Genomic DNA, 22,210 nt, shown 5'->3' with positions numbered 1-22,210 from the left:
CATCTATTTTTGGGGTCATCTGCAAACTTACTAACTCACCCAACCCAACACATCTAACTTTCCTGCAGCTAACTACAGCAGCACCACCCTGCCAACAGGAGGTTGAGGGGGCAACCTGATAGAAGTCTGTAAGATTGTGAATGACATTGAAAGAGTGGAAAGTACGAGGCCTTTTCCCAGGCCGGAAGAGTCAGTTACTAGGGGACACAGGTTCAAGGTGCAGGGTTGTTGGGGCCGGTGGGGGGGGAGGAAATGTTTAAAATAAACATGCAAGGCAAGCTTTTCACACACAGGGCAGTGAGTGCCTGGAACGTGCTGCTAGTGGAGCTGGTGGAAGCAGACACAACAGCAACATTCAAGAAACACCTGGGCAAATACGTGAGTAGGTAGTGAATAAAGGGAAATGGATCCTGTAAACGAAGACAGTTTTAGTATGGAAGGGCAGAATTTGTTGGCGCAGACTTGGAGGGCCGAAGGGCCCATTCCTGCACTGTGTTGTTCTTTGTTGTCTTTGTTTGATTTTACCCAATGACATCATGCTTCCCTAACTGGCCGAAAACTTCCGAATTTCTTTTCCCTTCTTTTTTGGGAATTGTTACGTTTACAGTTTTCAATCCACAGAGACAATTCCTGAAGCTAAATAAGATTGCAGCCATTGTATCCACTGTCTCTGCAGCAGCTACATCTAAAACCTTCAGATACAATCAATCAGATCCAGGATACTATAAGCCTTTAATCTCATTGCTCTCTGAGTAATTGTTTCTTCACTGGTCATCACAGTACTCTCTATCATTGCATATCATTGTATATCATTGTATCATTGTACCATTGAGCGTATCATTGGGATGCATAAAAGTTTCAGCATTTGATGGACGAGGATACTATTTGTATTGTTTCTCTCTCAGAGTAACTTTGCCAAACAGCTAATTGGAATATTGTCCAGTTTCTGTCTAAAACCCACTGGTTTTGCTCTGTTAGATTGTCCATCATGAAGTTCTCTCTGTTTCTGGGCTGTGGACTCGTGTCTATCCTGGCTGTGGCCTCAACACTGGATGAAGACTGGAAGAACTGGAAATCACAGCATGAGAAACAGTACACTGAGGTAAAAGGGGAACGTGCTCTGGGAGAAAGTGTATTCCAAATGCTCAGCTCACTCAGAAAGAGGAAAGGATTGCACACACATGACAGATATTGACAATTCTTAATTGCAGTAAATAAGAGATACCTGTTGGGTGGAAGGGATATGTGAAGTGAAATTGAGATCCTGAAACTCCACCAGCATTCTCTCAGTCTCTAATTCCAGGAGGGGATTGATGAAACTCATAGTGAAACAGCAAGGACCTGGTGTAACTCATTTCACTGGAGTCACAACAGAAACCACAGATATGGCTTGAGAAGATTCAAATCCATTCCTGGTGTTGAAGAGACAATTGTGGAAAGGCAGAAAAGCAGAATTTGCTGGAAAAACTCAGCAGGTCTGGCAGCATTCATGAAGAAAAACTCAGTGTTAATGTTTCAGGTCCAGTGACCCTTCCGCAGAGCACCAAACCCGAAACGTTAACTCTGATTTTTTCTCCAGCTTTTCCAGCAACTTGTTTTTATTCCTGACTTACAGCATCCACAGTTCTTTTGGTTTTAATCATGGGAAGGCACCCTGGAGGTTGAGGCATAGGGGAAGCTTTCTGATCAGCCCCAGAGGCCCATTCAAAGATACATCCCTCTCTCTGCCCAACCTCACCTACTGAGCTGGCTGCTTGATGCAAGCCTCTCCCACGACAGGGTGACGAGGTTTCTGAGTGGGTAGTAATTGCCCATGTAATGGCCTCAGTAGGTTCACAGGGATATGGAGCTGTTGAATCCCATGCCTGCTGCTACACTACTTTCACTTGGGACGGGGGCAGGTGGCGAGATGTAGAGTGTGTCCATTTTCAATCTCGTCACTGAGGGGGTATCAAACCAGCCTCCCGTTCAGCTTTTTTTATTCTGCTTCACTTTCAGTACCAATCTCTCAGACTGGCAGCTAAACAAGTTTTGCTGTGTGTGCATTTATTTTTTGGTGGGTGGGGAGCAGTGTGGGGCGAACCTGACTGATATTTTTCAGATCTGGTTGGGAGGATAGAAACCCAACTGCAAAATGTTATTTCAGGTTTCACACAGGGATTTTTAAAGCTACTGTTTAATTTTATGAATGAAAGATGCTGGAGCCTGATTGGCTTAATGTCTTTATTCAGGATGAAGAGGCCGACAGGAGAATGGTCTGGGAGAACAATATGAGATACATCGAACAACATAACCTGGAGTACTCGATGGGGAAACACACATTTACTGTGGGAATGAACCAGTTTGGAGATCTGGTGTGTACAAGACGTTTCATCTGAGATCTGTTCAATGCCAGTCATTGTGAAATTGTGAAACTGGTGTAAAGTTATAACAAGAAGCTGAAGCAAGAGTTGGCCACTTCGTCCCTCACGCTGAATCTACCATTCAGTATACTCAGTGACTGACTGGATTGTGATCACAATCTAGGCATGGGATTCAACAGCTCCATATCCCTTCTTCGCCACTCCATGCTTCCATTACCCGGAACTTCACTGTAAATCAAAAATCCATCTCTCTCCAACTCGAATATATTCAGTGACTCCAGCCTCCATGTCTCTCTGGGGAAGAGAATTCCAAAAACTAACAATCCTCTGAATAATGCAATTCCTCCTCATCTCCATGTTCAGATTCTGTATTATTAAATTGCACTAAACAGTGCTCGTTGGTGTGAGCTGTCTTTATGGGACACACTCACGCTATGAATACAAACAACTCGTGTTATTGAGTCCTCATGGATTCTGCCCATCACAATGGCTGGGTGTCTGAGTTACAATCTGCATTGTACACCCCAGCCCCTGGTTTGAAACTCCCCCCATCAAGGAAAACATCCTCTCACCACCACCCTGTCAATCTCCTCAGAATCTGATATGTTTCTGTAAGACCAGCACTTGTTCTCCTCATCTTCAGTGATTCAAGGCTCCAGCCTGTTTGACATTTTCTCTGGTGATAACTCCCTTCTTCCCAGGGATTATTCTCATGAACCTTCACAAAGATATAAAAACTGCTGCTGTTTTGGTCGATGGACCACCAATCAGAGATACTCGAGCCACCCTCAGGCTCCCCACCCATGTTTATACAGGACTGGAAAGAAATAGATGGCCCCTTCTTTTTCATTCAGTCAAACATTAAACACGAGGAAGGAGTGCCAGCACTGCTTTCATCTCACTTTGTGTTAAACTCAGTGAATGTGTGGAATGTAGCTCTGTGAGGTTATTGACCCTCCTCCTACACTACCTCCATTTCATGAATCTGCTTGACTTTCTAGACCAATGAAGAGTTTAATGAACTCGTGAGTGGAATGGTCCAAATTGATGCTGATAACCTGACTGCACCAGAAGTTGATGAAAGAGATGAAATTAATGAAGGTGAAGCTGTTGACTGGCGTAAAAAAGGTTTAGTTACTCCAGTAAAAAAAAACAGGTAAAAATCAGAATAAATCCTCCTCCTGATTATTAACTGTATACACTAATTTCTGAAAATTTTGGGAGTTATGGTGTGCTTGTAGAAACAATTAAGAAAGGCTCAGTTTGAATTTTAGATCTTATTTGCCTGTAAATGATTCCCCTGTTCCTTGTTGCAGTTGTTTCTGGGCATTGGTTGTGGTCAGGCATAGGAGCATGGTGTGTGTAAGTGATGTTAATGTTCATTCTTTTACTCGAAGAGACTAGAAATGTTTTATTTCAAAAACAAATTAGGATGTTAGGATAAATTTTAAAATTCACGTCTACTAGTACAATTCTAACATGATAAAAGTTCGGATCCCATTTAACACAACTCAACAACGACAAGGTTCCAAGCTGCACTCTCAAGCTTCCCTGTGAGACCCTGTCCAGTCTCCTGCAGACAATATTTGAACATGTGCTCTACAAGTCAGCTTGTAAACCCACAGTCACACTTCAGTGCGCTGCACCTTGAACCTGTGCCAATCATTCTCTCCAAGCAGACAAAGCTGTTTTCTATACAGTCCACAGGAGGGCAGAATCTGCTGGTTAGAGTGTGAAGTGTTGTGTACGTATGGGAGCTACATAAGACCAGATCATACTTTTTTTCACAAAGTGTGAGTGACTTCGAATGTTCAGGAGGGATACCACCACAAGGCTCAGTGAGATTTCTCACCGTATCTTATCAAAGCCACCGTGTTAACTGCATCATCACAGCTATGACATTCCTCATGTCCAATTCTAGCCCCATCTTCCCACACATTTTTCCTGGAGCAAGTCAATAGGTATCTGCTGAAAGACCAGAATCCTGGGACTGGAGCCATCAAGACGAGGCTGCTATGTAGCCACACAAGGACTAGAATCCCAAAGTTTCCCTGGTCAGCCAGGAACATGTTCTGAAGGTGCCAGAGAAGGGAAGATGGCCTTGGAATTCTCTGACAGGGAGCATATCCCGGTCAAGGGGTCAGTGAGAAGGAGTTCTGTCCTGTTCCCAGAGGAGGCCATTTTGGCAGATGTTGGCAGCCTGGTCCAAGATCGCCACTCCAGTAGGACCATCTCAGTGGTTCAGTGGAACAGCCACAGTGCCATAAGAATGGGGTGTGCCACAATCTCTGCGACCTCCCACTCACTCTACCCCCGCCACTGCACCCACCTCCCACCCAGACTCATGCACTGCCACTAACATCTTTGCCATCTCACAAACCAATGTGGCAACTGCACTAGTTCCTCAACACCTCAGAAACACCTCCTGACCTGTATCAACATCCATGCCACCCATAATCATCTCACTCAGTCTCACCCTTTCTCTCATTCCAGGAGGTAACAGGCCACTACCAGGACAGGCAGCTCCTGGATTGGTGTAGAGGTACCTGTCATTAGATTCCTCAGCTCCTACCAGGAGTGACTCCTGCCCATCACAGGAGGAGACTGAGATCATGAAACATCCAGATCCCATCAACTGAGTAAATATCACTCTTCGCTCCAGTCCAGCTCTCCTGTTAAACCCTCTGTCAGCCTCATTCACTGCACACTATGTCTATCCACTGGTCACAGCACCTTCTCCCTCAGGATTTGTGGATACCGTCAGCATCTCCACAGCTCCATAGGGAAAGGAGACACCTCCTTGATTTCTAAGGAGGAAAGTAGAGGTCTGAGAGAAAACATCAGCAAGGCCCCCTCCAGCACTCTCCCCCAGCTTCATGAGGATGTAAGCATCAGAGGGTGTGGGAGCACAATCTGGTGAGCACCTCACTGAGACAGCTCCTTCAGCCCCCTGAGACCAGGCAGCGACAGGAGAGGAGCCAGTGGTGTCAGCAATCATCCACATGGAGGGGCAGGAGCAGCAGGCAGGGATGTGAGAGGCAGAGGCTGCAGGAGTGCGGATACTCTCTGTGAGCCCAGATGCCCAAGGTAGTGATCTCCACACCCTCCAGGGACCAGTTGGTAGTCACCATGGAGAACCAGTGCCCAGCACCCTCACTGTTGGCTCTACAGAGGCACACACCATTGCCCGCTGGTCCTGATGCACACAGTGGAAATGCCCATTGCCCACTGGTCTTCAGGCACACAGTCAAAATGCCCATTGCCCACTGGTCCTGAGGCACATAGTCAAAATGCCCATTGCCCACTGGTCTTCAGGCACACAGTGAAAATGCCCATTGCCCACTGGTCCTCAGGCACACAGTGGAAATGCCCATTGCCCACTGGTCCTCAGGCACACAGTCGAAATGCCCATTGCCCACTGGTCCTCAGGCATGCAGTTGAAGTGCCCGTTCCTCCTCACAGGAAATAAGGGCAGTGCTCAGCTGGAGGAAGAAGCACATAGAGGTCTCCCCAAAGACCACACAGAGGGTGTCTCAGAGATGGTTGCGCCCTCCACCTCCATCTTGTTTGCCCCATTCTGCTCAGCATTGTCCAAACCCCCCAGGCATAACTGCCCTGAGGTTGAGTGAGTGAACCTCCAGGGCTAACAGCTTGTGCCAATGAGCACACTCAGGGGCCAGGAGTACACTACGTCAGAGTGACTGGGGGACAGAGAAGATAAAGGACCCTCGGTGGCAAGGGTGACAATGCACAGTACCTGGTTTTGTACTTTTCTATCAATGGCACCTTTTTGACCTCACATTTGGCTGTTTCTCACTCTGTGGAGGGAGGTCTGAATGTAACTGTAACCAGCATGAAGCCCAACTTCATGATCACACGAGATCAATGTCTGTGTCGAGAGCCTGTGCAAAATGGGGAAGCAAGAAGAACAATGTGTACAGAGGTCAGTGTGTGTGCTGCTCCAAACCATCGTCCCTCATCCTACAACTTCCTTATTGCTTTCCCCGGCCTTTGTGTCCAACAGTTTTGGTGCCACGGAGTTGGTCAGCGATCTCTGGACAGGGAGGAGTGCAACACACACGGGGCCAATGAATCTGAATGGCCGGGGATTACAAACCGCACAGACCCGTGTCTTCTACAGATCATGGCTCCATGTGAAATGTTGTCTCCTTTAAAGGGCCTTAAAGAAGCCAGTCTGCTCCTATGATCGAAGCCTCCATCACATGACTCCCTTCCCATTCAAGATTTATTGTATCGACTATTGCAGATAGTTACCACCCACGCTCCCTTCACAACTGTTATCCCCCACACCCAACCTATAGCCCCCAGTCCTGAAGAATTACAAAGTCTTCTTCTCATGGCAGCAGACCCCTTGTCCCTGAACCGCAGCACCCATTTCCTCCTCAGTTCATCTCTGGACGGACGTAACAGATTGCCTGTGCCTGACTCCCTTCCACAAACTAACTGAACAGTCCCTGACTAGAAACGCCCTGACCCCTGGCTGATTAGCTGTACATCTCCCTGACCGTGTTAGTCCCCCACCCGCTTCCCACACAGACTGGTCACGATGGAGCCACAGGACCTGTGTGGCCCAGTCTATGGACCACAAAGGCAGGGACACCCCCTGGCTGTGGCCAGTCCTCTGGACTGGTATCAGAGGCTGCCCTTGGCGTACCTGCGATGTACCTTGGTCCAGTCTGTGAGCTGGGTGTCTTGACCTGCAGCACCTTTCCTAAGCCAGTTGCAAGTACACCCTTCACTCCACATTTGTGCTCCCACAGCTGCCAGCAAGTGCAACAGGGAGGTGCCATCATGGTATTCAGTGGCTCGCAAATACGAGACGCCAATGTCCATCAGTGTGGGGCATCTGCAGCTGGAGCCTGTACATAGTACCTTGCGATGCTGTTTGATCTGATGGAGCAATGAGGACCTTTGGAACAATCTGGGAACTGCATCCATCAGGTCCCCTCTCTGAATGCCATGTCATGTTTCCTTGCTATCAAACTCATTTGGTAAGAGAGGAAACTGAATGATGAGAGATAATGGGAACTGCAGATGCTGGAGAATCCAAGATAACAAAGTATGGGGCTTGATGAACACAACAGGCCAAGCAGCGTCTTAGGAGCACAAAAGCTGACGTTTCGGGCCTAGACCCTTCATCAGGCGACAAGTTGAACATTTAACAAGGCATTTCACAATCGATAACCCCTCTTAATTTACAACGCAGCACTGCCAAGAGAGAAAATCATCTCACCACTCATCAAAAACAGAAAATGTAGAGTGAGATGCTATTCAGAAGCCAAATATACTTGTCTGTTTAGTTCGGTCAGCATTGCAATCTTGGAGAATACAGGTTTTAATTAATCAATTTGTGGTAAATTACTCCAAGAATGCACAAGTGCAGAAAAGCAAGTTGGTTCTTACATAGCTCCATTGAAAGAGCAACTCACCATGGCTCAGAGAAGGATAGGGATTTGCCAGGTTAGAGGGATGGCCTGTGGTGCTGGGCGCCATTGACTGTACACAGCTGGCTCTGTGGTGTTCCCCTTTATTCCTCACCAACAATGTGGTTTAAATTCCCTCTCAAAAAAACATTGAATCCTGCACCAGTCCAACATTTCCATCTTCCACTGCAGCATCCTTATGTCTCAGAGTCAGATTGTTAATTTCATGTCAACGTTTGTCCATTTCTTTCCCCTTGATGTGAGGCTTAACAGGAAGTTGGTTGAAGTTGTCAAAATTCGCAAATGATTCTTACAGCCCCCAGAGAGACTATTATCCAAACTGAATTTAACCCTGGATCACAGGCAGTGGTGAATTACTGTATTCCTGACTCCATCCCTAATCTCTTCCAAAGTTATTCTGCTGTCAATGATGCTGCTTCTCCAAAGAGCAATGCCCCCTGAACCCTGGTACACAGGCACCCACTCATCCCGTGTGATTCTGAAAGACCTCATCAAACAGAATGACTCATAGCATCAGTGTGAGACTGTACGCCACCTGAGAGGAGATGGAAAGTGGATATTATTTTTACATCAGAATGTTTTAATATTGTTGTATTTCTCTCATTACCAGCAACAATGTCGTGCTTCCTGGGCTTTCAGTGCACTTGGTGCTGTTGAAGGACAGTGGGCAAAGACGTATGGAAGACTGGTTTCTCTGAGTGAACAGAGCCTGATTGATTGTGACAAAGGAAATGGTGGATGTCGTGGTGGATTGCTAGCGAGAGCCTTTCGATATCTGATTAGAAGAAGAGGCATCAACTCTGCTGAGGCCTACCCTTACACAGGACAGGTAAATTTCTTTTAAATGTCTTTCAAATTCACCAGGTACAGTCTGTTTTCAGCATTCATGGTTAGCAGTGTAACCCAGTGCTAATTGAATGGAAGCTGGCACCCGACTCTGGATCAATCCTTCCTTGAGAATCTGCTCCCAGGTTTCTGCCAGTGGCACTGTGAAAGCAGTCTGAATATCACCTTTCAGGACAAGGCCAGCTCTCCCTCTCATTTCTCCCTTATCTTGTAATGATCTCCTAAATCCTCACTCGACACCTCCTGCTCTCAGGCAATGTGAATGAGGAGTTAAGGGTATTTCCATTCCTGGGTCTTGCTGCTCACAATTCTGTGAGCCAGTATGTTGATGTGGCAGTCAGCTGAATCATCAGATCATTCAGCATGAAATATTCAGAACTGCCAATGCTGGAGGCAGAGATAACGCAGTGTGGGGGTAGAGGCCAGGTAGTATCAGAGGAGATGGAAAGCTGATGTTTCGGATCTGGACCCTTCTTCGTGAAACGTCAGCTTTCCTGCTCATCTGATGCTGCCTGGCCTGTTGTGTTCCTTCAGCTCCACGCTGTGTTATCTCTAGATCATTCAGCAAGTTCTGTACTTGATCTGGGAATACACACCATCCAGTACAACAGTTACTGCAGAAAGACTAAAGTGTTAAGACTAGAGGAAATTATTTTACTCTGTCTGCTTCTCCCATGTGTCCAATCAAGCCAGTCAGTGACTCCAATCTAAGCTGCAATTTACATAAAAATGAAACAATTAAGTTTAAAGTGTGACCTGTGCACAGTTATTACTGTTTGGTGAGAAGGCTCATTTGATGTGCAAACTATTTGGCTCCGTCTATGGCCAGTCTGTAAATACTGGGGTGGAATGAAGACACAACATGGCTCGAGCCTGCCCTTGGGTGAATATTTTTGTAGCTTGCTTTTTGTGCAGATGTTGTTTCACCAGAAGCCACTGTTGTATTCTGTTGATATTTCTTCACATCACATTTGTCCCTCTGTATTGGGTGTCATTGTGATCTGCCTTTTGCAAGCATTTCCCAGCTGCTTGTCTCAGTATCACACAGCTTCAGCTGATTCTTCAGTTCACCCTTCAAATGTTTCACCCAGCTCCTCCAGACCCTCATGTTGGAGCTCCTTGTAGATGACCCATACATGTGTTATTATCCAGCAGAGCTGTGATTATTTTTGGAATTGGCTCAACATTGTTCTATTTTCCCTGAGACAACCTGAGGTCACAGGTGAGGCAGAGTCTGAGGTCACTATGTGACCTCGCACTGTGCTCTCCACAGGGCCGGCCACTCATTGGCAAAAGAAACAACTGGATAAAAGTAGCACTCTCTCCATATGACAGGGGTCAATGATGTGGTGACTTGGTATCACGTTACTCTGAGCCAACCCTATGGCCATGTTTAACTGAGATGCTGATCTCCTGCCCACCGGTTGGAGAGTCAACAAGAACCAGAGTCCCCTCTTTTCATGAAGGTCCCAAAGGATTTATTGTCACTCAGGCACTGACCGGCACACCAGCAGTGCTCCTCCCAGATGAAAGGCCCAAGGAGCGGCCATTACCAGCCTGAGGCCAGCGGTCCTGTTTAACAGGGAGACAGTGACTGTCCTTACAACACCAACCCGAGGGCATGTATTGGTCCTGATGGAGGGTTAGGGGGTGCGGGGGGACGCGCTCTCACAACACAAGAGCTAGGTAATGACCAACTCCAACAAGAGAGAACCTAACCATCATTCCTTGCCATCCAATAATACCAGCATCACTGAGCCTCCCACTATCAACATCCCCGAAGCCTTTCCATCAACTAAACACAAGTCATAGGAGTGATGGAACACTTTCACACACCTCAACAGGTGCAGCTCCAGCAGCACTGAAGAAGCCGGACCCAATCCAGGCTACCTGACTAGCACTGCATCCACAAATATTCACTCTCTCCACTACCATCATAAAGTGGCAGCAGTATGTACTCTCTACAAGGTGCACTGCAGAAATGTACCTCCGGGCTGGAGGCAGTACCTTCCAAATCATGGCCAATTCCATCAAGAAGGACAAGGGCAGCAAATACTTGGGAACACCGCCACCACAAATTGCCCTCACACCAAGCACCATTCTGGCTTGGGAATGCATTGTCATTCCTTCACTGCTCCTGGGGCAAAACCCTTGAACTCCCTCTCTAAAAGCATGGTGAGTGCACCTATCAAATATTCCGCAATGGTTCCGGAGGGCAGCTCATCTCCACCTTTTCCAAAACAAGTCTAAAACGGCAATAAATGCCGATACAGTCAGTCATAGCTACATGCTGTGAACTGATGCATGATGAAATTAGCAATGTGACAGGAAGGCCATTCACATTCTAATCCAGCTTGGATTTAATCAGGGTGAAGGTAGAATTCCCTCCTGCCATGTGCCCCCACCAATGTAAGTACATCCTCCCAGCAGCAGCCTCACCCCAGGAGAGGCATTAAATCCTGCCCTGTGTTTCTAAAGCTGCACTAAACTGCAGTATTGGTGAGAAGTCATGGACCAAAATTTTCACTCCATCAGACAAGAGGAACATTCTGCAATAGCTGCCACATTTACGATTGTCCAGTTTTCATTGAAACACAGAAACGGGAAATGAAATCAAAATACTCCATCATTTCCAAGGTGCAAGATGCTACAAAGAGACCGAGGGGAGCAGGTGCATAGTTCCTTGGAAGTGGAATTGCAGACAGATAGGATGGAGAGGAAGGTGCTGGGGACACAGTTGCCATGATTGCTCAGAACATTGAATGTAGGACTCGGGACATCATAGGACTAGTCTCAGCAGGACGTTGGTGAGGCCATTTTTGGAACACTTCATACAGTTTTGGTTGTGCTGCTATAGGGAGGATGTGTTAAATTTGAGCGGACGTTGGTGAGGCCATTTTTGGAACACTTCATACAGTTTTGGTTGTGCTGCTATAGGGAGGATGTGTTAAATTTGAGCGGATGCAGCAAAGATTTACAAGCATGTTGCTGGGGACTGGGTTTTATTTATACGGAGAAGTCGAATGGCATGGGGCTTTTATCCCCCTGGAGCATCAGAGGCTGAGGGGTGACCTTATCAACGTTCATAAAATAGTGAAGGGCATGGATAGGGTGAACAGCCAAGGTCTTTTTCCTCGGGTAGGGGAGTCTAAAAGTAGAGGGCATAGGTTTGAGACGAGAGGGGAAGGATTTAAAGGGACCCGAGAAGAGGCCGAAAAAGAATGAGTTGTAATCCAAAGATTCTTCAATTTTGTAAACTGTGGACTGTTTGAGAAAGATTTATCTGAATGACTTAATTTTTGGAAGTGTGAGAACATTTTTCATTTGAGGTGACTGAAAATTCCAAACGGGCTCAATACTTTCCAAAGCAGTTTCAGAATGAGTTAGCCAGAGGGAAAGTTTGATTGGCAAATCGAGTTGTCGAGGCTGAGTATGATGTTCTCCAAGTCCCCACTTTTCTATTTATTTTGAATCCCTTCGTTTAACCTCAATGTAGAATGTGTCAAATGCATTGATTGATAAATATTATGATCGATACAAAACAATACTAAAAACGATCTGAGGGGTAACTATTTTCACACTGAGGGTGGTGCATGTATGGAATGAGCTGCCAGAGGAGGTGGTGGAGGCTGGTACAATTACAACATTTAAAAGGCATTTGGATGGCTATGTGAATAGGAAAGGTTTAAGGCCAAAGGCTGGCAAATGGGAATAGGTCACATTAGGTTATCTAGTCAGCATGGACGAGTTGGAGGAGGATTCTGTTTCCATGCTCTATGACTCAATTTTAAACCTAGACAAGTATTGCAAAGTATTAGTGAACATTAACTTTGAACTTTTCTTCAACATTTAGCAAGGACCCTTCCGATTTTGGAGAAAGGAAGTGGCAGCCAAAATCTGAAAGCAGAGAAGAGTCAACAGAAGTGGAAACAACTTAAACATGATCTGAATGAACATTTATTTTTCACATTTAGGTTGGATTCTGCAGACATCACAGAACTAAAATTGTTGCCAGAATCATTAACTGTAAACGTATAAGAGAAGGCGAAATTAATTTGGCAAAAGCAGTGAGAGACGTAGGACCAATCTCTGTTGTGATTTATTCAGGCCTAAAGACCTTCCAGTTTTATGAACAAGGTAAGACCCAGCATTCTGGATGATGTTTATCAGTCAGGTTATTAACAATTCAAGAAAAGATACCAAAAATCATTAATCCACAGACACACTTCCTGACAACTAATTTGTTATTAATGTCTCGATGTTTACAATGGACCACACCTCTCCCCTTTGTTCACGCTTTTCCCTCCTCCCCCCCACCCCGTGCTACAGGCAGCCCAGTGCTGTCAGGCACCACGGGGTTAAATTTCAATCAGATTGGAAACTGAGCTCAGGAATGGCGATGGGAAATTTACCCGCTCCTTTTTGCAGTGAAGGCAGCTCGGAAATTTTGTGCTGTCACTAATGTAACTGACTGTGAGGTGCACCTCAGTGGTGATATGCTGCTGGGTGAACGCACACCTTGGCACTGGGGCACAAGGACGTGTGAGGCTGGCACCACTTAAAGCAGTCCACACGACTAAAAGACAACCCTGTGGTGAAAATAATATTCGGGCCACAGTCAGCTCCGCAGCCCCTGGCAATGCCATCCGTGGCCTGCTATGAAATTTACAGGGCTGTTTACCAGAGGTGTTCGAGTAATATGAGTGGCATCCTTGCAAAGTGAAGATGGCACACTCATTGTTCCTGGGTTAGGAGGAAAGCAGAAATCCCTGGACCTCCTGCTGAGAGACCCCCTCCTTCCCCACCCTGCACCATCAGCAGGGGTTTCTCGGCCTCTCTCAATCTCCTCTCATGTGGCACTTCGACAGGAATTGCAACAACCGTGGCCAATGGGGGATGGTTACCTGCTCAAGGAGCCTGCTCACTTCAGCACTGCCACAGCACAACCCAGAGCCAGAGGAGATTAACCAGCAACAAACTGGAAAATACTTAATGATTGTGTTAAATAGTGCGATGTGGAGGTCCTTCCTAATCCCGGGAGAGTGAGAGATGGTGGCAGCACACGAGAGACAGTACGTGAGAGTAAGAATGAGTGAGTGTGACTGTGTGTGTGCGTGTGTGTGCGTGTGTGTGTGCATGTGTGTGTGTGTGTGTGTGCGTGAGTGTGTGTGACTCTGTGTGTTTGTGAGGGAGCATGTGTGTGTGTGAGAGAGAGAGTGAGTCAGACTGTGTGTGTGTCTGATTGAGTGTGTGTGCATGTGAGAGTGAGTGTGTGTGAATGAGTGTAAGTGCGGGTGAATGTGAATGAGTAAGAGTGTGTGAGTGTGTGCGTATGTGAATGAGTGAGAGTCTGTGTGTGTGTGTGAATAAGTTAAATTGTGTGTGTGTGTGTGTGTGTGTGTGTGTGTGTGAATGAGTGAGAGTGTGTGTGAGTGAGAGTGAGTGTGAGTTTGTGTGTGAGAGTATGTGTGTGAGTGTGTGTGTGTGAGTGAGTTATGTATGAATGAGTGAGAGTGTGAGTCTGAGTGAAAGTGTGTGAGTGAGTGTTTGTGTGTGTGAGAGTGTGAGACTGTGTGTGAGAGTTTGGTGAATGTGTGTGAATGAGTGCAAGTGTGTGCGTGTGAATAAGTGAGAGTGTGTGTGTGTGTGTGTGTGCGCGCGTGTGAGTGAGTGAGTGCAAGTGTGTGTGTGTGTGTGTGTGTGAATGAGTGAGAGAGAGAGTTTGTGTGTGTGTGTGTGTGTGTGTGTGTGTGTGTGTGTGTGTGTGTGGTTAAGAGAACCTGTTAGCACAGATAGCATCCAATTGGTGTTACACACAGTCGGAGACCAAACCAAGCTCCAAAAACCGAGGATGCTATGGAACCAAATCTGTGGCCCACAGCCCTCTCCCCATGTTCACTGTCAGGGCTTGCTATGCACATATTGTTTGCTCCATTTCCTATATCACAGCAGTGCTTATATTTCAAAGCAGTTCACTGGCTACAAAGCACATCGAGACATCTGGTGCTGGGTAAAGTGCGATATAAGTGCAAGTGTTCCTTTCCTTTTGCACTTGCAGGAAGTGTGAGCTGGGTGCAAGGCTTGTCACAGATTTTAGTAGACTGTCTGCGCTCAGTTGATTGGTACAATGTATGTGGTGGAAGTGAGAGGTTCAGCAAGTTACACCCCAGAAACACAGTGATCAGAGCCCAGAGCTGCTGCAATATTCTGATGTATGGCAGCAAAACCAAATGGGAATGCAGGCAATGGCGATCATTGACACAAAGACATCAGCAAAAGTTGTAGGAATTGGAAGAATGTAATCAAGACAGGACTTCCAGTTGGAAAAGAGAAAAGGGAAGCTCTGTGATAGGGTGGAACAAAGGAGATGAAATGTGAAAAGGGTTCGTGGTGCAATGCCAAAAGGAGTGAAAATGAGAAAAGTAAAGAAAGTAAAGAAACACATACAGTTAATGGTAGGGCCTTAGAGAGTGTTGCCAAACAAAGAAGGTGAGGGGCGCAGGTGCATAGTTCCTTCAAAGTGGATTTACAGGCAGATAAGACAGTGAAGGTGGCATTTGGCATGCTTGCCCTCATTGATCATAACATTGAGTAAAGGAGTTGGGAGGTCATGTTGTGTCCATACAGGACATTGGTGGGGCCACTTTTGAAATACAGTGTTTAATTCTGTCTTCGCTGCTATAGGAAAGATGTAGTTAAACATGAAAGAACTTGGAAAATATTTAAAAAGGACGTTGTTGGTATTGGATGTTTTGAGCTCCAGGGAGAGGCTGAGTAGGTTGGGGCTGTTTTCCCTGGAGCGTCGGAGGCTGAGGGGTGACCTGATAGATGTTTATAAAATCATGAGGGGCATGGATAGGGTGAATAGCCAAGGTCTTTTCCCCAGGGTAGAACATAGAGCATTACAGCGCAGTACAGGCCCTTCGGCCCTCAATGTTGCGCCGACCTGAGAAACCGATCTGAAGCCCATCTAACCTACACTATTCCATTATCATCCATATGTTTATCCAATGTCCATTTAAATGCCCTTAAAGTTGGCGAGTCCACTACTGTTGCAGGCAGGGTATTCCACGCCCTTACTACTCTCTGAGTAAAGAATCTCCCACTGACATTTGTCCTATATCTATTACCCCTGAATTTAAAGCTATGTCTCCTCGCGCTAGCCATCTCCACCCGAGGAAAAAGGCTTTCACTGTCCACCCTATCTAAATCTCTGACCATCTTGAATGTCTCTATTAAGTCGTCTCTTAACCTTTGTCTCTCTAATGAAAACAGCCTCAAGTCCCTCAGCCTTTCCTCATAAGACCTTCCCTCCAGACCAGGCAGCATCTTGGTAAATCTCCTCTGCACCCTTTCCAATGCTTCCACATCCTTCTTATAATGCGATGACCAGAACTGTATGCAATACTCCAAGTGTGGCCGCACCAGAGTTTTGTACAGCTGCAAAGTGACCTTGTGGCTCTGAAACTCAATCTCTCTACCAATAAAACCTAACACACTGTACACCTTCTTAACAACCCCATCAACCTGGGTGGCAACTTTCAGGGATCTATGTACATGGACACTGAGATCTCTCTGCTCGTCCACACTACCAAGAATCTTACCATTAGCCCAGTACTCTGTATTCCTGCAACTCCTTCCAAAGTGAATCACCTCACACTTTTCTGCATTAAACTCCATTTACCACCTCTCAGCCCAGCTCTGCAGCTTATCTATGCCCCTCTGTAACCTGCAACATTCTTCCGCACTATCTACAACTCCACCGACTTTAGTGTCATCCGCAAATTTACTAACCCATCCTTCTACGCCCTTATCCAGGTCATTTATAAAAATGACAAACAGCAGTGGCCCCAAAATTTCCCATCAACCACCACTCTCAGTCTTCTTCCAGCTAGCCAATTTCTGATCCATGGGGAGCCCAAAACTGCAGGTGAAAAGGGACCTAAAGAGTAACTTTTTCAATGGAGAGGGTGGTGCATGTATGGAATGAGCTTCCAGAGGAGGTGGTGGAGGCTGGTACAATTACAACATTTAAAAGGCATCTAGATATAGACATGAATAGGAAGGCTTTCGAGGGATAAGTGCCAAATGCTGGCAAGTGGAACTAGATTCATTTAAGATATCTGGTTGACATGGACAAGTTGGACTGAGGGATCTGTTTCTGTGCTATATAACTTGGAATCTAAGAGCTATGTCACGAGGAGGTGTGAGTGGCAGAGTTGAGGGCATTGGGAAACATTGATAAAATTGAATGAAAGCAATGTCAAGGAGTGAGGACTGTCAACTGGAAGATCGTTGATGAAGAAAACGTGACAGTGTTCAATAATCAAAGGTAAAGTAAAATTAATTAAACATTTTACAATTAAGCATGTGCAATGTGTGTCTCCATACAGGAGTTTACTATGATCAAGACTGCAAACACCCCGCAAACCATGCAGTGCTGACGGTTGGATTTGGAACTGAGAATGGAATGAACTATTGGCTGGTTAAAAACAGGTATATACTCTATAAGCAACAAACAACTGAACAGATCTGAGGCAGCGACACGAGCACTGGGTTTACTCTCAAAGCTCATTTAAAGTAGCCATTACCCAGAGTGGTCTGGCAATGGGGAAACTATTACCATGAGAAGTGGTTGAGTTGAATGACACAGATATATTAAAGAGGAAGGAGGAGGTGAAAGGGGGGGGGGGTGAAGGAACAGAAGGAGGTGGTGACAGGGTTAGAGGAAGGTGTATGGGAGGGGAGTTATGTGGAGTATGAACACTGACACAGAGTGAATTTCCTGTCTCTGTGCTGCAGCCTGTGTATATGTTTAACCAACACAGCACACTGTGTTTACCTGGAGGTGAAGGGTGAATTGTAGTGCCATCTGAAATGATATCTGAAATAACTCCAGAAGCTGGCATCCGGCCACTAAGTGACCCTTTCTTTACACCTGCATAGTCCTTGACTGAAGTACTGCCTCGCACAGAGTCTGGCACCAAAGTGTCAGTATCTCTGAGGCTCACGCTTTTAATATGGCAGTCAGGACTCCCTGATTGGACCAGGTTAACAAGCCCCAATCAGGGAACTCATATTCTATGAGGGCCAGCTGGCTGACAGCATTACAATCATTAAAATTAGGATTGGAAGAGGTATTCACAGGGCTGGCGAAAATTTTCAAGTCAGATTGGATACAGAACGCTTGAAGAAAGATGTCCTGTGGCGCAGTGAGTAGACACACACACACACACACACACACACACACACACACACACACACACACACACGCGCATTTCTACATTTCTACATTTCCTAGAGGCCCAGAGGAAATAGCACATGTGTAGCTTAAAACAAAACACATTATGCTTTGATAAGGTGGATAGTGCCAGGATGTAATGGGTGGTAGAGATAACAAAGTGTGGAGCTGGATGAACACAACAGGCCCAGCTGCATCTCAGGAGCTCAAAAGCTGACGTTTCGGGCTTAGACCCTTCATCACGGAGGGGGTTGGGGAGAGGGTTCTGGAATAAATAGGGAGAGAGGGGGAGGCGGACCGTGGATGGAGAGAAAAGAAGATAGGTGGAGAGGAGAGTATAGGTGGGGAGGTAGGGAGGGGATAGGTCAGTCCAGGGAAGACAGACAGGTCAAGGGGGTGGGATGAGGTTAGTAGGTAGGAATTGGAGGTGCGGCTTGAGGTGGGAGGAAGGGATAGGTGAGAAGTAGAATAGCTTGGTGAGTCTGGGTTTTTTTTTAGTGCTTGTAGTACCAGGAGACACTGGGTAACCTGCACCATCGAATCATTTTCCACTCAGACAGTCTCCTGTGGCAGGCAATCTCAGAAGATGATGGTAAAAATCACTGAGAAATTCTCCTCCTCCAAAAGGCATGCAGGCAATCTCCAGGAGACAACAGTCACTGATCTCACTCGACCCTATTTCCCACACACCTGCTTCAGCTGGGCCTGATTCTTTTTACAGAGGTTACCCTCATGCCATGTTAAAGTTTGTAGTGAGTCTAAACTCACTGTACAGATTAGCAACTTGTGCAAAATAGCAAAATTGAATCCTTCCAGGCTAATGTACAGTAATCTTCACAACTCATTATCTGGCTCAGATAATTCCAGGTGCTAGGAAAGAATCCAGCCCCTAAAATCATCTCAATCGGATCCCAGTGTTAAAGCAGCTGGCTCTCCACATATGCCTCTACAACAGAAGTTTGATTCCGACATCAATTTATCTTCTTATTTTTCAGTTGGGGAACATCCTGGGGTGAAAAAGGATACATCAGAATGTCTAAGGACAAAGGGAATAACTGTGGGATTGCCAGCTATATGTTCTATCCCATCGTGTAAGGAGCCATGTGTGAAACCAAAGCTTCATTGAACCCCACCTGAAAGAATGAGGGAACCATTTCTGCTGATGTCGACTCATTCGATGCCATTGCTTTAGCTGCCTGCTGCAATTTGAAAAGTGGGATAATATCAGCTTCTGCACATTTCTATAGCTTCACATAAAAGGTTAATATCATTCTGTGTTTGATGCATGTAACCACAGTAACATCTGAGTGTCTACATTCTCCAGCTTGTGGAGAGACAATAACCTGAATGTACTGCTGATGTTGAGCGATATAATAAACACTGCCAGCAATCACTTCGAGAGTGTGTTTGTTCCAAAGAAACAAATTTGTCTGTGCCCAATAAACTGTCTGGATTGCTTTAAAATCTAGTGTCCTAACATGATATGGACAAATGCACAGAACATTAAAAAAAGACTGTTTTTGACACCAGTACAATTGGTGAATACATGCAACTGGCAAGACTCAGGTTTAACTGAATTGAGTCCACCCAAGAACCCCCTGGGAACAGTTTAATCTGGCCAGACTGTAGACTGGCATTCTCCCTATGAGATCAGTTCAGACAAGGGCTAACATGTGATTTCAACCAGTCATTGGTAGCAAATGACATTGTGCAGAACTGCAGGAAAACTGAGCAGTTTAAATATGACAAAACACTACTATTCCTGAGTTCAGACATGTAACTTAGGGTGGGAGTGACGTGATTAAGGGAGTTAGCATAGGAAAAGGAAGCATTCTGATTTTCCTGAAATTTATTCAGCCTCAGGAATTTTACTCTGCAACAGGAGAAAATGTTTGTTATTTGGGGAGCATTTTATGAAGGCTTATTTTATACGTTATGTTCAACAATGTGTGTTAACTAAAGTCACCTCAGTCTGACTGGGCCATAGCTGGCTCTATCTTGGCTGGTGGTGGTTTCACCTGAGAGCCACTGTGCTTCAGTTTTCAGGAGAGATTGAGCAGGATAGTCCTTCTTGGTAACCTCAGCTGGTCTGGGAATTAAAACCATTCTGTTGGTTTCACTTTGTGACGCAAACCAACTTTCTGGCCAACTGAGCTAACTGGAGAGAGTGAGAGTGAGGCAGACTGGATGCTTTATCCATATTGTCCACACCTAAAGTGTAGCCACCTTGTCAGGAACCAATCGCGTAGTTGTTAACGTGCTGAGCCCTAGTGAAGCCACAACAGCCAAAGACTGAAAACAAGAAAGTCACAATGAACAACGGTTAAACACTTGTTCAATCTCCACTGAGGTTTTCTGACAAATTCTGGAACTTCACCGCAGGAATCCTACCAAAGCTTGACAGGAGGTGCAGCTTATCATATTCCTGGGCAGAGAGATTTCAATTTTGTGCATAGGCTGGCATAGTTCACCTATGAGGAGAGACATTTGGCTGGGAATGAGATAGAAATGTCCAAATCAAGAGCGGGCCACACAGAGCACAGAGCAGACCAGTTCCCATCGCTGGGTAGAGTTGAGAACCAAAGGATATTGATTTCAGATGACTGGAAAAGACAAAATAAGTTGTGGTGAAATTATTTACACAACAAACAGTTACATTCTGAATGAGAATACGTGCAGGAGGCTGATTCAATTGTGGTTTCTACAAGGGCATTGGATATGGACCTGAAGGGAATATATTGCACAGGCATGTGGAAACATTTTAACAATTGGGCAAGCTGAGGGGATCTTGCAAACTGTGTTTTTAGGCCTCCTATCATTATCATTCTAGTTGTTTTTTTTATCATGTTTTGAATTGGAGAAAACATGACATCGGATCAGACTGCAGAAAAAGAATCATGTTGGGCCTGAAACGTTAACTCTGTTTCTCTCTCCATACATGCCATCAGACATGTCGAGGTTCTCCAGCTCTGTTTTCATTCACGTCCGTAGTGTCTGCACTATTTTACTGTTATGATTCAGAATTACATTGCTGTATAACAGTTACTGCTGGCATTTGGGTAACAGTGGGTGCAGTGCTGAGTTTCCAGGCAGGTTCAATTCCTGGCCATCACAAAGCTGCCTTTTAACTTGAGAGTAAAAGAATCCTTGAGCATGTTTTGATTGGAACCAGATCTGGCAAGAACAGCCTGATTTTGACAGTCTGATTTTCCAAGTACCGCATATGAGTGTTTGGTGTTGGTGAAGACACCCAGATAGGCTCCACTGCTTTCCAACTTCATGCAGTTAACACAGTCAATACCATAAGATGTGAGAGCAGAATTAGGCCATTCAGCCCATTCAATCTGTTCTACTAGTCAGTGAGATCATGACTATTCTGATATTCCTCAATTTTACTTTTCTGCCTTATCCCCATAATTTTTGATCCCTTACTTTGTAAGAAATCTGCCTAGCTCAGTCTTGAATATACTTAATGACCAAGCCTTTACAGTCCTTTCTGGTAAAGAATTCCACATATTCACTGCCCTCCAAGAAAACATTTCTCTTTGTCTCTGATATAAGTAGACCATCCGTTACTCTGAGACTTTTCCTTCTGGTGTTAGACTCCTCAACAAGGGTGAACAACCTTTTTACATTCGCTCTGTCAAGTCCTATAAGAATATGAATTAGGAGCAGGAGCAGACCATTCAGGCTCATGAATCTGCCTGATTACCTTGATCATGTCCAAGTGCTTTGCTCTAATCGATTTTATTGATAGCTTCTAACATTTTCCCTACAATAGACGTTAAGTTAACTGACCTGTAGATCTCTGCCTTCTGCTATTCTCCATATTTGAATATACAAGATAATTCACTGTCGCCCAATAATGATGAGACCATCCCTGAATCAAAGGAATTGTAGAAAATTAAAACCAACACATTACTATCTTGCTAGACATTTCTTTTCAAGCCCGAAGTTTGATGGATTGATTTTATTGTCATGTGTACTGAAATACAGTGTAAAGCTTCGTTTACAAAGCGCAACAGGCAGATCACAACAAGCAAAGGACGTGAAGATCAAAAAGACTTAGAGACATATGGATTACATTGCAGGTTACATTATTTGAGACTAGAATCCATTCAACAGTCTGATAACAGCCAGAAAGAGGCTGTTCCTGAACTTGCTTGTGCATGTGTTCAGTATTCTATAACTTCTGCTGAGAGAAGAGGTTGTAGGAGAACATTACCAGGGTGCAGTGGGTCTTTGATGATATCGGCCACCTTTCTGCTGCAGCAAGCCATGTAAATAGAGCCCAT

At 45.4% G+C, this 22,210-nt stretch overlaps 1 protein-coding gene across 1 annotated transcript; it reads left to right on the top strand.

The window, feature by feature from the left end:
• The first annotated feature begins 988 nt into the window (after positions 1-988).
• Positions 989-19,244, top strand: LOC132207549 (procathepsin L-like). Its single transcript, XM_059643502.1, has 7 exons — positions 989-1,102; positions 2,232-2,354; positions 3,365-3,512; positions 8,434-8,657; positions 12,649-12,811; positions 17,068-17,170; positions 18,911-19,244. Exons 1-7 carry the CDS (start codon positions 989-991, stop codon positions 19,008-19,010), a joined length of 975 nt encoding a protein of 324 aa, XP_059499485.1. The 3' UTR covers positions 19,011-19,244.
• The last annotated feature ends 2,966 nt before the right edge of the window (positions 19,245-22,210 follow it).

The sequence above is a fragment of the Stegostoma tigrinum genome (genome assembly GCF_030684315.1).
Source record: "Stegostoma tigrinum isolate sSteTig4 chromosome 30 unlocalized genomic scaffold, sSteTig4.hap1 SUPER_30_unloc_2, whole genome shotgun sequence".
In the NCBI taxonomy this organism is placed as follows: Eukaryota; Metazoa; Chordata; class Chondrichthyes; order Orectolobiformes; family Stegostomatidae; genus Stegostoma; species Stegostoma tigrinum.
Note: the sequence above shows the minus strand (reverse complement) of the source record. Positions and strands in the feature narration are given on the sequence as shown.